We start from the raw sequence: 13,418 nt of genomic DNA, 5'->3' as shown, positions 1-13,418 counted from the left end.
TAGCACTAACCCAGCAGAAGTCAGTGTTATCAAGACCAGAAAATTGCTGAAGGACTCATGGTTTCTCAGATAAAGTTGGCAAGGAGTATTTCCACAGGCATTACCTAAACATCTGGGTGTAGCTTTTTTCATGACTACCAAAACTAGGAACTGAAGCTACGGCTGCAATACAGTGAATACAGTCTTTTTTTTTCGTCTAGGTGGCTAGCATAATAATTGTAATTACCCAAAGTGAGGAAAGACAACACAGGGAGAGGAAAAAAAAACAAAAAAAAGGTTGCAGTAATTGGTCAATGGCAGCCTCAGGAACACATTCCACATTTACATTTTAAACATTTATTCCGTCTGCACTGTGTCTTTGATCTAGTACCTAAAGAGACTTCCAAAAAGCTCCCATACAGTAAACATTCAGGTATTTACCTTTTCCTTGCAATGAAAAGCACTTTCATACATTTGTATTTATTTTTAATCTATGCTGTTTCAGAAGGAAAGGTTTACCAAAAAGAAAGGTTTACCAAAAAGAAACCAAGTTGCTTGTCCCTCTTGCAGCTTATTCCAGAGTCTGATAGCTTTAAAGGAAAGTGTATTTATTTCTATATTAATTTTGTGAGCTCCAGCACCCCTAAACAGTGCAGATGAGTTTGCAAAGACAAAATGCGTTCTGCTGTGGACCTACAGATGAACCATCTTGAGTAGGTGATGACCTGGGGTCTACATGGGCTGCTGGAGGGAAGGGCAAAATAAAACCTGCAGACCCACTATACATCTGACATTCAGCCTACCACAAGAGATCTCTGCAGATGCTTTCTAAGAATTAAAACATTAATAGATATGTTCTTAAGCCAAGGACTTCAGTGGTATGTCAGATAACCAAGACATTATTTCTCTTTGTCAGACTGTATTTAGGCTGATACAGTCAAACAGCCAAGTGAATGCTAAGCAATGTTTATTTTTAAAAAAGGCTTTGTATATTCTGTAAGAAGAAAATAATACATCTAGATATCAATTAGCTGAAGTCATCTAAATTTTAAAACTATCCTTAAACATTTATAAAGGGGATGCTATCATTGATATTTCACACCTTATTACAAGTTCTGTTTTAATAGGTATATAATTATATTAGCTCAGAACAGCAACGTATTTAATACTGCTTCCGAAAAACAGCAAAGTATTCAACTACTTCACCTTTAGGACTTGCATTCATTTAAAAAAATCAAGGTAATTTACCAGTGCGTTAGATGAGTCAACACCTATTACTATAAATTCATCTCTGTGTTTCCAATTAGATTTTCTCCATTTGAAAAAAAAATTATACAACTGATAAAACTTACATGGAGATACAGAAACAATAAATTCAATTTTCCTCAAGAAACAGCACCTTTAGTTTTACTTAAAGTACACCTGGCTCAAACCACATTTCTGTAATAGATTATTTTCTACATGAATGGAGAACTTTGAAACAGAACTGAAAACATTAAAAAAAAAAAAACCAAAACAAAAAACAACTCTACCAAGAGAAATTCTACATTTGTAAATCCCATATCCTATAAAAGCATAAGGAAACAGCACATTAGGTGGATAAATGTTAAAGAGACGATGGCAATAATGCAGACTTCCTAAAGGATGTTTTCTAGTTTATATTCAACACTCTGACTGGAAGTAACATCAATATTCCAGACCAATTCATACTGCTGATTAAGGAATACCCAGAGGTTGAGACCATAATGTGTAGTTGGATTATATAGTTCACTTTGAAATCCCAGGTCTATTAAGAAGCCTCCACAATGCCATTCCTTTTCAAGTGTATTTTAATCACAAACCAACAGAATGAACATTTACGTAGCAACAGTGCTTAGCATTATAACATGCTTATAACAACAATTTAGTTTATCCAGCGTCTCTTACTGCCCCGATTTATCACAATATATTGCTAACAACAATCCCAGCACACTGATGAGAATTAGCCTTTATAGTCCAACTGTAGCCTCCAATCACAAAATAATGGTGCAACCTACACAGACAGAAATGTGTGTTTTCATGTTGACTTCTTGCACTAGACTTCATCAACCAAAACCAGGTAGCTTTCCACTTCAATTTTTGAAGCATAAGTCCAAACGTGTTGGCAAGAGACTGAACAGTTTACTCACTAAGAACAACTACTTGGATGGAATATCACATTAAAGACTGTATCAAATTTCACCAGCGAAGCACTCCCTGTGAGACAAGTATTCAACATCATTATTTAATTGAGGCTTATGCAGTCATAGAAGATCCTGCTCCCACTACACTGGCAGCTAATTCTGATATTCTTTTGACTAACACTCAATGCATTTTACTGTAGCAGCTTTAGAATAATACATTTTAAGCAGGATTGCTTCTGCTTTACACTATGACTGAAATAGTATTTGTGAATGCAGAACAGAATGAAACAATTTTTTAACCATAGCATTAGAAGTGGAACAAATATGGGAATTACCTTCTATGCAGTATGAATGTGAATATGCCTGCTTGCTTCTTCTCAAATACCATTTTGTATTCTGTCTCAAACACAGACCAGAAAAACTCTTCAAGTCCTTCACTTCTTCCCCTCATTTTTAATGGTTAAAGTATCACAACTTTATAATGAAACCACAATATACACATAATTCACTAAACATGATCATTGCTCATGAAGCATGCTGATCACTCATGACTGACAAAATTTAATAAACTGTGTTGCTACTGCTTTCAGATTTCTGAGCTGATACCAATTCAACATTTTAGGTAGTTTTGCAATTTGTGTATACAAGACACTTCACCTTTACTTTCCTGATGATCTATATTTGAAAACAAACAAACAAAAAGGTCCCAAGAGGCTCCTGGCTATCTAGTTGCTTCTGCACTTGAAGCTACCCAAATAGCTAGCAATCCTCCAGTCATGGACAAACAACTGACAACAAAACTGACTTCAAAAGCACCTAGTACCTTCAGCCTACAACTGTAAAGCAAAGTGGCAAACAAAATCTATGTATCCTGAAAAGACCAATCACAATCCACCACCCATCTTTAAGTATGCAGAGAGCTCTTCAATAACACCATATGGAAACAAATTTTAAAACTGGTTACAAGTCACAGATCACATCTCTGTTACTATATAGTGTTTACCAAACCCAGATTAACAGGGGTGTCACTTCAACTCCACAAAAACAAGGACCATAAAAAAAATTACACATCTAAAAAAAAAAAAAAAAAAAAAAAAAAAAAAATCTAAAAATCACATCTTAGAATCACTTCTAAGGATAACTGAAGTGGCTACTGTAAAACAGAAAAACGGTCTAAGATGTGAACAGATTTGAAAAGCATATTTAAAATTTCAATGCCAGAAGAAGATCTACAACAGCAAAAGTGATGTGCTAGTAACAACCCAAGAAGGAAGTTACAGACTACAATTCAGCTCAGAAGGCTAGCAGATGAAGCAAAAGTGGTGAGATTGGTACTTTGTACATTAAGGTTCTGTATTTCTAAAGGCTCAAAAAAATATTCCTGCTGGTCACATGGCATATTTGTCAGGATGCTTAGGGGAACATTCTCATCACCACATGTAAGTCTCAGGAGCATCCACAAATTTTCCTGTCACTTAGCAATCTAATTAACTTTGCTAGTTTTTTAGATTACTAACCTATAACAATATTGCTGTAGTGGCAATTATTAAAAAAAAAAAAAAAAAAAAGCCACTACCATATTTCTTTACAACAGTCAAGTCTCGGCACTTAGAAGATGTCATGATGTCTCCCTCTGCTCTATTGTCAGAAGCTATGACCCTGCTCCACCTTCTAGCACTTAGGAGGCAAGGCAGAGCAGGTAACTCACCTGGCAGAAAATTAACCCATTGAGCAAGAAAAATTGATTCAAGCTAAAATGGGATCTTTACAATCAGGCCTTCAAAAGGAAACTTGACAATCTTTGTTCATTTCAGCGATATCCTCGGAATAATAAAGAAACAAACCCTAATACTATCATCAATTGTTAAAATTTCAGTCAAATTTTAAAAGACTGGATTTACTTATAAAGGAGTTATGACCCTATTTATAAGGATCACTCTTACTTTCTACAGAATAGAAATGGCAAAACAAGGGCTTGCCTAAGCATACTATTAAAAATACCTAATGAATTTCAGAGTTGAAAACCAAGTTTTTCCTTCCATTTAACTGCTAATAATAAAAAAACACGAACAGTCATATGAATAAGCACATATGGATTAGCACCAGGTCTTCAGCACTCCTTATTTCTCAGTTTTTGGGAAACCCATGTCATGTATTCAATAATTTGTATCTAAGCCTCTCTAGCTGTATGTCAGGTTATCAGTACTTGGGATGACATACTCAAGATTTTTTTCCAACTTGCAGTCATGATTATATTACATTAGTTCAACTTTTTACTAACATCAAAATCTAAAACACTTTTTTTTTTAAATTTTGACATGATCTACATGCAATCCAGTTTTTCACTTCTTGTCAGAGAAACATGCAAGAGAAGTTTAAGTTAAGCATATTTAAGGTACCCACTTGTTTTTAAACAATATGCTTTTCCAGGCATGTAACAGAACCATACCTGCCATTTACAGAATGATTTAATTGTACTGTCATTAAATATACAACTTCTTTTTCACATATCCCAGAGAGACTGTAAAAACTGCAACTCATAGGAAACTCCTGAAGATCATCTGCCAAGTCCCTTCTGCTTCACATCTCTGTCAGGTGTCTGTCACATGAGCAAAGGCAAAGGAGGAGGCACCAGGCCACCGGTCCTGGCAGCCAACGAGAGGCTGCCTGACCATCACACCCTGACAGACACCAGGCAGCAATTCCATCACCCACTGAGCTGTGCCATGTGACTGCAAGCACACCTATCCTGCTGCCAGAACTCCGACAAGGAAGAAAACAGGTTGCCAAAGCAAGTCACAAATCTCTCGGGCCCACTGCCCACAAGCATAGGGCACTCTGAGAAAGGGTACAGCAAGGGGCAGGCCTGGAGCCTCTGACATTGGACAACTCTTCAAAATGGGAAGCCTCCTTACTAACACAGCCTATATTTTGTACTCCTACAGCAACATTATGCCTCAGTGGGTATTTCCCGAATCAATTTAATTTGACCAATACAGAACTGTGTTTTCTAGGTGTTCTCAGATCTCAACAGCAGATCTATCGCAACATTTCATAACCACCTCCCTTGGAGCCACTCCATTCTGGCCTCAGAGATCCAGGTATAATGAGCATGCATAAAATTCCACAAATTAGAGCCTACAGCTCACCTCCCAAATACATGTTTAAGAATCTCAGAGTGCAATTTTCAGAACCATTTTCAGAGCGCCTTCCTGTTTTCTACAAATGATGTAACTCCAAAAAAGTAATATAGACTATATATTTAGAGACCAGCACTGGCTTTCCATCTACAGCTCAGTTTATTCTATTCCCACTGAAGAGATCAGTTGTTTGATCTGCCTTTTCTAACATAGGTAGAATTTTAAACTCTTAACATTCCAGACTCCTAAAAAAAAAAAACCAAACAAAACCAAACCAACCAACAAAAAACCCAACCCCCCAAAAAAACAAACCAACCAATGAACCAAAAGCCCAAAAAAGAAAAAAACCAAAAAAAAACCAAAAAAACCAAACACCGAAAACCACAGCCCCCCAAACAAACCGACCACAAAACACAATCCACCCAAAACAAACAAAAAACTTTAAACCGTGCAAAGTATAAAATACTGGACACTACAGGACACTAAAAAACACTTCAGTAATTTTGAACAATATGAACCACAAACATCACCCAGAAAAGATTTTTTTAGATACATTTTAAATTATATTGTGTTACCAGGTAAAGGAAAAATCAAAGGCAATGGGGACAAGTGACACAATGAGAGCTATGATCTACCAAGAAAGGATAAAATTTGCCTAATTCAAATGAAAAGCTGTAATTTGCATACTACTAGAAATAAAATATTGATGAAGATGATAGAAACATAAAAAACCAAACAACCCTGAACTCCACAACTTTCAAGGCTAGGAATATTTCAATGACCTTGAGCCTGGCCTTGAATTTAGTAAGTACGAGCTCTGCAGAAAAGGATAATTTTCAATTCCTGTACATGCCTCAGTTTAAAAATGCTCCACTATATTTTTTACTTCGTTTAAAAAAACAGTGGTGCTACACCGAGATCCCCAGTTCCCCACTTAATCCAATAATGGAAGCTAGTTTTACAGTCTTTTATCCTTATCCTTGCTCATCCTGCCAATTTCATTTAAATGCTTCTTCTCTAGCTAGATTCTAATCAGTTCAGTACATGCGGTCTGGGAATTAGAGGGTAGGTTGAAGGGGGTAATATAACAACCAATGAAATAACTGCTTCCTCACAAAGCTAAAGGAAATCTACTTCAAAATTACTTTTCCTGATTTAGATCTTAGCCACTTCACATTTTTAAGCAGCTGTCATACTCTTCTCCCACCACCCAATTGAAAATACACTCATAATTCAAAACAGCTCCCCTTTTTTAAAGTTTTTGTGTAGTCTTTGATAGTTATTAGACAGCGATCAAGGTGCCAACATTGGAAGACTTGAGTTTCATGAGCACACTCTAATTTTGCCAAGCAGTTAGATTTGCCCAGCCACTATGTAGAGTACTTGAAAATCTTTTGGGCCAAGACAAAACTGCCCAGATGCTGCATGCTGACAACTCACTAACTAGCCCTGCTCTGGAAGGCAGTCTTTGCAGAGCAGCAGTTTTCCAATGAGGTTATTGCACCTCTATTTAAAACAACTATAAGCACTTAACAGAAAGCATTCATGAGGTACCAGGTATGTAAAAACTCATTAGATTTCTTTAAAATTCTAGATTATAAAAAAAAAAAAAAAAGCTGCCAGATCACATAATCCCAGTACCAACAGAGAACAGCACGTACAAGTTGCATTCCCCTTTGTACATCCTGCTTCCATGAACAGGAAAACAGGTAACCATTAATTTAGCACGAAGCTTCAAAATGTAGCACATCCACAAGAGGGAGTGCAACATGTAGAACATTTAAATAATCGCTAATTGCAATGCACCCTCGGGTGCAGTATTCTCGTGTTTACAAATAAAATACTATACTGTGTAAGCCGCTCTTTTTAGCGGCACCCAAGCTACCTGGGTTTGTGAGCGACTGCTGGTTTAAACGTTGAGATTTATCAACATGCACCCCAACAAAAATTCTGAGCTTTACGCAGTGGTAATTCTTCAGTTCACTTGGTGACCACAGGGCGATCCGAAACCTCACTGCGTATTTAGTACCTCCCGCTTGGGATTACTGCCTTTAAGATGTTAAGCTTTTAGTTTGCTGCTTGGGGCTTGTTTGTTTTCAAGAGTTCGTCCACTTGGGTTAACTACGCTCTCTTTCTTACGGGGAGCAACAGCCATACCCACCTGCTGACTGAAATGATGGTTTGGGTCAGGCTTTAGACAAAACTGCTAATTCGAGACAGAAAAGAGAAAGAAAAAACCCCAAGCCTTCTCTACTGAACCGACTATTGGTTTGCGGGGATTTGTTTTCAGTTGTACCCCCTCACCATGACTCAAACTTAGCAAACCGCCGTCTCCCACAGGGCAGAGCAGCGCAGGAAGGCTCCGCGGGAGCTCCTTTGGCGACGCGGTTACGCTGCGAGCCCCGGGAACCACCGGGGAGCGGATCTTACACAGCAGCGGAAACAGCATCGCGGCCTCCTGACGCCGAGACAACGGCTGGCGCTGGAAGCTCGGGGAGACGCGGAGGGGGAGGGGCGGGAAGGCGGCGCCCGACTCCCGCGAGCCCGGGAACAGCCGCGCCGAAAGCCCCCACCCCATCGCCGACCTACAGGCTGAGAAGGCCCCGCCCCGCCGGGGGTGGGTGGGGAGCGGGCCCCGGACCTGCCAATCACGGTGAACGAACGGCCGGCCTGCCAGGTACCGCCGTGACCTCAGGGGCTTCGGCGCCTGCGCCCCTTCCTCCCCTCCCCCGCCCCGGCCAGGGGGCACTTACCGTCCCGGGACGTGCCCATGAGCTGGTCCAGCATGGCGCGCATCTGGGCTTGCGCCGACATCTTGAGCGCGCGGTGGGCCGGCGCGGCCCGGCCGAGTCACGCCGACAGCGGCCTACAAGGCCCGATGCGCGGCTCTCAGCCCTCCCCCTCGCGTCACTGGCGGGTCCGGGCGGAGCCGCTCCCCCGACGTCGTGGGGGAGGAAAGGAAGCGGGCGCTGCCTCTGTCTGGCGCTCCCGGCGGGAGGCGCAGCGGGAAACCTGCCTCGCGCCGGCCTGGGTGCCGCCGCCGCTACGGCCTCCTCCGCCGCCGCCTCGCCTCCCCTCCCCCCTCCGCTCCTCCCGCTTCCTCTCACGCCTGCCACGCGCGCGCGCCGGCGGTAACGGAAACCCGCGCGCACGCGCCCTGGGCCCCCTCGTCCGCCCCGCGACGTCAGCGCGGAGGGGCCTCGGCGCCAGCTGATTGGCCACGGCGAGCGGTGCTCGGCCGGTGACGCACCGCACTGCGAGGTCCCTGATTGGTCCGTCGAGCCTTTCTCTGGTCTGGGCCCCTGGAGTCCGTTGATTGGCCGGGAGGCCCCGCGTAGCTGCGTGACGTCCCGCCCCGGCGTCAGCGAGGCCTGGGCCGCTGGGAGCCGCCCCGAGGGCCAACCCCGGGAAGCAGAAATCGGCCGGTGACCGCTGCCATGGGTCCTATTCTCCCCGTTTCTTAGGGGGGAACCCAACCAGAACAGTTCAGGGAAGGTTGGTTCCAACGTGCTGAAGCACCTGGCTGAGCTGACGTGAATACGTAGCCGGGCTGTGTAACGGGCGCCTCCTTCTGCCCGGTCCCACTGCCCTTCCCTTAGGGCAGGCACGCTTTGCTCTTCGGCGTTGGGTGGCTCGCCCAAGGAGTGATGACACGCGATGCGTGCGTGTCACGGACGCGTCTGGGTTAGGTAGGAGCAAGGTGAATAGGTGCACACGTCTGAGCGAGCAGCGATGGAAGATGCTTCTTAGAAATAGTTCCTTGACTGACATTTTTTAAAGTGTCTCTCTTTTCTCTCAAGCTGCAAAGCACGGTTATGGCTGCACCAGTGTGAAAAACTGATGTAATACCTGCTCTGTAGACAACCTCCGGTAAAACTGAAGGTATTTTTACATGTTGCAGCTAACTCAGTGTACAAAGCACCAAGATGCGGTCTCAGAAAAAACATGTCCTGGTGGAAAAGGACAGAGGACACCTGGCTGAGTATGAGCCAGCAGTGTGCACAGGTGGCAAAGACGGCCGACAGCATTCTGGCTTGTATCAGAAAGTTTGGACAGCAGAAGGGAAGTGATCGTTACAGTACCTGTATCTGGTACTGCTAAGCCTGCACCTCTAATACCATGTTCAGTTTGGGGCCCTTCACTAAAAGATGTACATTGAGGTGCTGAACTGGGTCTGAACAAAGTCAATAAAGGGTGAAGGGTCTGGAGAACAAGTTTTATGAGGAGTGTCTGAGGGAAGTGGAGTTGTTTAGCCTAGAGAAAAGGAGTCTGAGAGGAGACCTTATTACTCACACCTACCTGACAGGAGGTTGTAGCAAGGTGGGGGTCAGTCTGTTCTCCCAGGTAACAAGTGATAGGACAAGGGGAAACAGCCTCAAATTGCACCGGGAGAAGTTTGGATTGGATATTAGGAAAAAATTCTTTCCCCAAAATAGTCATCAGGTTTTGAAACAATTTGTCCAGGGAAGTGGTGGAATCACCATCCCTGGAGGTATTTAAAGCACCATGTAGATTGTGGTGCTTCAGGACCACAGGGTTTAGTTTGGGACTTGGCAGTGCCAAGATCCATGATGATCTTAATTGTCTTTTACAACCAGAACGATTCGATGGTGTTGACAACTCCTATCTATTCTAACACCTGCATTTTGTGACTATGCTTTCCTTAACCGCCTAATTGCCTAAACCTCCCTTGTTGCCACCTAGTGCTCAGAAGTCGTCAATGACTGTCACCAGGATCGGTTCTAGCTGTCAACCGGGGACCTGTTCAACTTTTAAGACTAGCTTAAAATGAGAAAAGGCAACGTGAAAAGCCAGTAAGAAAAGCCAACAACCTCCCCTAGTTACCTGGATTTCACAAGGACTCACAGATATGTTGCACTCAGAGAGGAGTCATCTGTAACAAGTTAAAAGATTCCCTCCCCATTGCTCCTCAGCTCCTCAGCTATTCAGATGTCCTTTGCTCTTTTTAACATACAAATTTACTTCTGTCAGTCATTACATTAATTTGGATTAAAGGAGAAGTAGGCGGGGATATCCAGCTACGGGTTTAAATTTTCTCTATTTAGTATCTTAATATGTTCAGGAAAAATGGAGACATTCTGGCTGTAACATGTACCAACATACAATTTATTATATTTAGGTATTTTTTAACGTAGAAAGATTTCTGTTTCTGGGTAGATTTCAGTTTCTTCCAGAACTGATTTCAGTGAGCCATTTTTCTCCTGGAGCAGACTTTGGATTGAGCAAATCTTTAATCCACCTGGAAAGTAAATTTCTGAATGAACAGCTGCACAACAAATACATCACTGCCTTCCTCAGAGTATTAATTTTTACGATACTGCAACTTCCTATAAGGTTCACCTAATGAGCTGCACATGGGTCAGTACCTTCCCACCTGGTTTCAACACTTTTTCCCAAAAAATACCCCAGTTTAATGAATGAGACACTCCTCCAACTGTCTCACTTGGAGCAAGAAACATAAACCAAATTTTTAGTCTGCAGAACCTTAAAACTTGTAGTTAGCATCTCCTTACATGACCTAAATAGCCAAAATTTCCCCATTTTTAAGGATCTGTTGTACCTACTTTGGGAATTAAAGTAGTTTTGAATACAGTGGAAGGAGAATGCTATCATCTATATACTCTATTAAGCAATGCTTTATCTGTCCGAATACTTTGTTTTCCCCAGCAGTGAAAAAAAATCAAACAAAACACTCTTGTGTTAGCCTTCCTTACAGCTCCTCCCCCATGTAAACAAGCCTCACTTTATCCATTGTAAATCATTATTACAGATTTCTTACGTATCTTGGTCATAATTTAACCCTCTTCTGAGAGGGCAGCAGCAACAACCCAAACCAGTATTTCTTTTCTTATACAGAGAAATTTGCTTTTCCAGAGCCTGGTTTGTGTACCTACTGTACCTAGCAGCCATCAGTTCACTTTTAGTTTTCCTGCGATTCACTGTGTACAAGAGCAGAATTGGAAACCTACAGTAGCAAAGCCGATGGCTCAGACACTGAGGAACACATAATTTATCAAGCAGTCTCTGAATTCTTCCTGTTAGCTCATCACCACCGAAAAGTCTTCAAGATGAAAGAGGTTTGTGCCACTGCAACGCTGGCCAGAATCCATTCACGTTACAAAGTGCCATTGCTCTTGGGAGAACAGAAAATTTTACACACAACGTGGCTGAAAAATCCTGGAGGAAACAGACAAATTCGTTTACCTATAGATTTTTTTTTCCTGTGGGAGTCGGGGGGGGGGGGGGGGGGAGGGGGGGATGCGGGTGGGAGAACAACCCTTGCAACAAGTTAGACCAAGATTAGCACGGTTGCATTTTCCCACCTGGAACACAACCTTCCTCCCATTCTGTGAAGGCTGCGTATTTAACCACGCATTCAGATCGAAGGGGAAATCTGACGTGTTTGAACAAACCGAGAGGATTCCCCGGTACGGTACAACTGACAGAAAACACACGACAACGTATTTCTGGGATATTTACTCAGGAATAAACATGGCACACAGCAACACCATCTCAACCCTTCCCTCCCGGCTGCTGAGGTAGCCTAAAGCCCACTATGCCGGCGACCTCCTCGGTCGAGCGCTCGCCCTTGCCGTGGTACTCCTCGTGGAGGGCGGCGTGCTCCCGGACGCTGCGCAGCAAGCAGAGGTAGGTGGCGGCCTGGAAGTGGAGCTCCTGCTGGGCACGGCACAGCTTTTCGCTGGTCACCTGCGAGAGGAGGGAACAAGCCCCGCGGGCTTCACCTTCCACCCGCGTTGCGGGCTGCCGTCGCCATCGCCTGACCTCCGCAGGGAGGAGGCAGGCAAGGTTAAGCTAGAGGAGGCGAAGGGGAGCCCCGCGCGTACCCGGTGGGCGCGGAAGGAGGCGAGGATGTGCCGGTATGCCGGCATCTCACGGTAGGGCCGGTCAGCCTGGCGGCCGGCGTGGCGGAGCTCCCGCAGGAGCCCGCGCAAAGTGCGCAGCGGTGGGCCCAGCGCCGCCATCTTCCGCCCTCGCGCCAACGGAGCACCGCCGGGCGGCCAATGAGGAAGCGGACGCCGGCAGACAGATGGGGGCGGGTGGGGGAAGGGGCCGGGAGGAGGCGGAGAGGCTGCGCACGGCCCGGCCCCAGAGGGCCCCCCCGAGTGCTGGGCGGAGACATCGCCGCCTCCTACCCACCCCCCGCCCCCGCCATCGGCGGAGGTCAAGTGCCGAAGGTCGAACGTCGAGGGGAGGAGGTGCCGGAGCCCCTGAGCCCTGCCGCCGGCCCGCCCTACTCTCTCCAGGCCGTTGGGTGGCGTTAGGGGGAAGGAGCCACCGCCTGCCGGGACGCGGCGCGGGTGGGCGGGCTGCTGGCGGAGGCTGAGGGACTGCGAAGCGAGGTCAGTGGGAGACACCCGAGAGGGCGGTCCCGCCCCGTGTAAGCCGAGTTGAGCCTTGGCCTCTCCCGCCCATGGGCAGCCCACGCGTGTTTCTGACGCCTGCAGTTGTAAGACGATTGTTAGAGCTCAGGGGGCACGCTGAGGAATCTGAAGAGCCACAATACGCAAGGGTTCCACGCCAGCGCTGTCTGAGCGTTGCGAAGCTTCCACAGTGGGCGGCCATTCCGTCGCTAGTTGTCAGATTTAAGTAAAATAAATAAAAATTAAAAAAAAAAAGCCCACCCCAGATGGGACTCGAACCCACAATCCCTGGCTTAGGAGGCCAATGCCTTATCCATTAGGCCACTGGGGCTGCCGCGAGAGAACTGCTTCGCATAGGTTGCTTTGTGCTGCCCCCGCCTCTCTCCCTCTGACACGCACCTCCGGCTGTTGCCTGGGCAGGGCCTCACCGCGACCGGGTCGCGGCCGGAAGGCGCTCGGCAGAGAGGGGCCGGAGGTTTCGGGGGGTACTTGCCTTGCCTGGTAGGCCAGGCCTGGCTGCGGCTGGGAGTAACGCCCTCAAAACGGGAAGTGCCCTGCTGTACTACTCCGCTGCTGGTTTTAAAACGCTGCTCCTTGCGTGTGCTGTTTCTTTCGTATGTGTGGTTGCCTTGAATGAAGAAAGCTGTAATACCACCCACACCACCCTGCAAAAAAAAAAAAAAGCCCCCCAAAACACCACCACCCAACAAAAAAACAACGAAAAAAATAATACC

General features: G+C 45.1%; 2 protein-coding genes and 1 non-coding gene across 8 annotated transcripts in view; all 3 read right to left on the bottom strand.

Moving 5' to 3' along the window:
* Positions 1-8,437, bottom strand: part of LOC103531423 (putative RNA-binding protein Luc7-like 2) — a 36,978-nt gene extending 28,541 nt beyond the window's left edge. The window contains exon 1 of one of the 6 annotated variants that reach the window (XM_030469294.1): positions 8,035-8,437. In XM_030469294.1, coding sequence (XP_030325154.1) covers positions 8,035-8,095 — 61 coding nt within the window. In that variant the 5' untranslated portion in view covers positions 8,096-8,437. The other 5 variants (XM_030469315.1, XM_030469286.1, XM_030469310.1 and 2 more) reach the window with 5 other exon arrangements.
* A 3,321-nt stretch (positions 8,438-11,758) lies between these two features.
* FMC1 (formation of mitochondrial complex V assembly factor 1 homolog) lies at positions 11,759-12,375 on the bottom strand. The gene is made up of 2 exons (XM_008497059.2): positions 12,148-12,375; positions 11,759-12,010 (listed from the first exon to the last, which is right to left on the bottom strand). Exons 1-2 carry the CDS (start codon positions 12,283-12,285, stop codon positions 11,816-11,818), a joined length of 333 nt encoding a protein of 110 aa, XP_008495281.1. The 5' UTR covers positions 12,286-12,375; the 3' UTR covers positions 11,759-11,815.
* Positions 12,376-12,942: 567 nt separating this feature from the next.
* Positions 12,943-13,015, bottom strand: TRNAR-CCU. The gene has a single exon. It is a non-coding gene; the product is annotated as a tRNA-Arg (tRNA).
* Positions 13,016-13,418: the final 403 nt, after the last annotated feature.

This window comes from Calypte anna, chromosome 1 (genome assembly GCF_003957555.1).
Source record: "Calypte anna isolate BGI_N300 chromosome 1, bCalAnn1_v1.p, whole genome shotgun sequence".
Classification (NCBI taxonomy): domain Eukaryota; kingdom Metazoa; phylum Chordata; class Aves; order Apodiformes; family Trochilidae; genus Calypte; species Calypte anna.
This window is presented reverse-complemented; position numbering and strand designations above follow the sequence as displayed.

Excerpts from the sequence above, each read along its gene's own strand:
- FMC1 (XM_008497059.2), bottom strand. The coding sequence starts at position 12,285 with ATGGCGGCGCTGGGCCCACCGCTGCGCACTTTGCGCGGGCTCCTGCGG. Across the intron at positions 12,011-12,147 it reads CCTCCTTCCGCGCCCACCGG|GTGACCAGCGAAAAGCTGTG; the intron begins GTACGCGCGGGG and ends CTCCTCTCGCAG.